This window comes from Montipora foliosa, chromosome 1 (assembly GCF_036669935.1).
Source record: "Montipora foliosa isolate CH-2021 chromosome 1, ASM3666993v2, whole genome shotgun sequence".
NCBI classification, from domain to species: Eukaryota; Metazoa; Cnidaria; class Anthozoa; order Scleractinia; family Acroporidae; genus Montipora; species Montipora foliosa.
The window spans coordinates 5,692,336-5,694,835 of NC_090869.1; the positions used below are offsets into that span (position 1 = coordinate 5,692,336).

The window sequence follows — 2,500 nt, forward strand, 5'->3', positions numbered from 1 at the left end:
ATGACGGAACTCCAAAACATCAAGACAAAACTTCAAGACCAAAATAATCAAGATTGCATAAGAAAGTTATAGCTTTCCATACATTTGAGTAGAGAATGTGCTATATAAATGATACACATGGGCACATGGCTTTCCGTGGGGCTTCCTTAACCACAGCATCATGTTTTTTAGGCGTCAATCTTCACAAGAAGCTTCAAGAATCTGTCATCACTATTGTAGAAGACTGCCAAGCTCTCGCTGAATCATTTATCAAAGAGGGCTGTTCAGGGTACAGTACTTACTGAAAATAAAAATGCTTCTCTTCCCAGTTCAGTTCTTTTTTCTTGTATTACTCTTGAAACATAAAAAGCCAGTGTTACAACATGCTTTTTGTTTCACTTGTCAGTGTTGCAAGTTTGAAGACCCAGTCAACAGGAACACTATGGGAACACTGTGACAATTCTCAAAAACTTCCAAAAGGTAAATGTGATCGACTGGGTCTTCAACCTCTGTGTCTTTGGTGTTTTTTTTTTTTTTGTCAATTTCTTGAATTGTTACCTATTTCTGAGGCTTGAAGGTTCCCTTGATTTTGGAGTGGAAATCCCTCTTGCAAAAAAAATGAGAATCCTCTCATTCATTGCAAAATTATTAAGAAAAAGCAAAGATGGTTAGTATATTGTTAGCTCATGTTGTTGCAAGGAATGTTATGGTAATAATTGACCAATAAATTATAATTGATGGAATGTAGATTAATGGTATAATGTGCAACCAAGAATCATGTCAGAATCATTTACGAAAGATTGTTCATTGAAGCCTTAATTTTAATTGCTGGCAAACATGAAGTAGTTATTTCCTCAGTTAACCTGATTTTCCAGCTGCTGGTTTCTTTTGTGTTTGCTTTTGTTTTTGCTTTCCTCAGATAACAAAGAAGCAGTTGTTGCAGTTTTGAATGCTAACTCTGAGCTTGTGAAAGATGCTCTCTCTGAGCTGGATCAGGTATGCGTAAGCATTTTTTTCTTCACAATGTTGGCATGGAACTCACTTTGTTCATCATGCACTGGTATGTCGTATTTTCATTGCAGGCACAGAAGTGTAATGGATGTCAAAGTGACAATGATGATAATGATGTTCCTGATTCCATTAAGAAGGGCTGGTCAAATGAAGACAGATTACTTGTTTCTCCATGTACTGGACTTGTAAAAGTTAGTGTCTCTAGAATTTTGAGTTGACAGTTACACGTTAATAACCAACTTTCATTTGTTCTGCTTTGATTTGATGAGCTAATTGGACAACTGAAAAGAAGCTGTTGTTGCGGAATAGGTACTGAGCACCCAACCAGTCTTAAGAATGTTGTATGTTTCAGTCCTGCGTAGGATTCTGATGTTTCAGTTGTCCTTTCACATGCTGCGAAACAACCTTCAGTAGCTTATCCTCCCTCTCCTAGGTGCATTATGTAGATTAGGCAAGTCATCGTTTTGACTGAGTTTATTGACAAATTCACAAACTAATTTGCTCTTAAAAACAGGGTGTCACGCCGAGCATACAAATGTGGCACATAAAGTAAAAAACAAGAAAAACATCAGGTGATGCCAAAGGCGCTAAAAATGCTAACAGGCGGCCCAGCCGCATCTCATCACACAGTTGTTATCTATAGGTGCATTTTAAAATTTAGCCAGCAGAACACTATGTCTATGTCTATGTCTATGTGTCGGTGATTTTTCTATTTTAGTTTACGTAACGAAATTCGACAATGTTTTCAATGTTATTTTATATACTCTGCTTATTTAGCGCGAGTTTTTCTCTGATATGGATGATTGACAGCTTGATTGCTTTGAGATATCTTTAGTTTTATAAAGAGCGTTGTATCAAGGCAGTTTTCTTGAGTTGATGCGAGATCGTGATTGTTGTGAGACTGTAATTTTAATAATAAAACATTACAAAGCTTAATTCTGGGACTAAGTTGGAGAACACTGTTATTGGGAGGCAAACATTCTCCAAACATGAAGAACCTAGACAAATGGCTCAACTCCCCTAGAAGCCGTGAAGCTCATTGGGTAGAGAGTGCATCTGGCCGGTTGTGTTACTTCAAATCCTGCTTTAGGATCTGATTTTTCAGTTGTTCTTTCGTCTCTAAAACCTAGGGCTCGGCTTCTGTAACATATTTGAACCCAGGACAAAAATGTTAGGTATCGAAATAGACTAGGACAGCTTCACATCTATGGGGAGGTTCCCTTTTGAGGCAGATACACCATTATGTTCATAGGGAAGCTCTATCTCATGATCGGTCCATCCGTCAAAGCAACGTTGTTTAGTGTTTTTAAATCTAGGAATGTAATGATCGAGGCATTGTTATTTATTTCAGGCATGTCGATCGTGTATCAAGAAAGTTACTTGTGCAATTCAAACTTCAGGTCAAGTTACATCGGTGGAAAATATTCAACAGTTAGATGAAATGGCAGACGAAGTCTTGAGAACTAGTCCAAGGTGAACCTTTGTGCTAAGCGCGACGAAATTTGCATTG

The 2,500-nt window shown here is 37.7% G+C and overlaps 1 protein-coding gene across 1 annotated transcript in view; it reads left to right on the forward strand.

Moving 5' to 3' along the window:
- The window catches only part of LOC138007881 (cyclin-D1-binding protein 1 homolog), a 12,934-nt gene that overhangs the window by 4,635 nt on the left and 5,799 nt on the right, over positions 1–2,500 (forward strand). Inside the window, exons 5-9 of the mRNA XM_068855031.1 lie at positions 172–268; positions 386–459; positions 899–975; positions 1,062–1,181; positions 2,342–2,463. Coding sequence (XP_068711132.1) covers positions 172–268; positions 386–459; positions 899–975; positions 1,062–1,181; positions 2,342–2,463 — 490 coding nt within the window. The remainder of the gene's footprint in view (positions 1–171; positions 269–385; positions 460–898; positions 976–1,061; positions 1,182–2,341; positions 2,464–2,500) is intronic.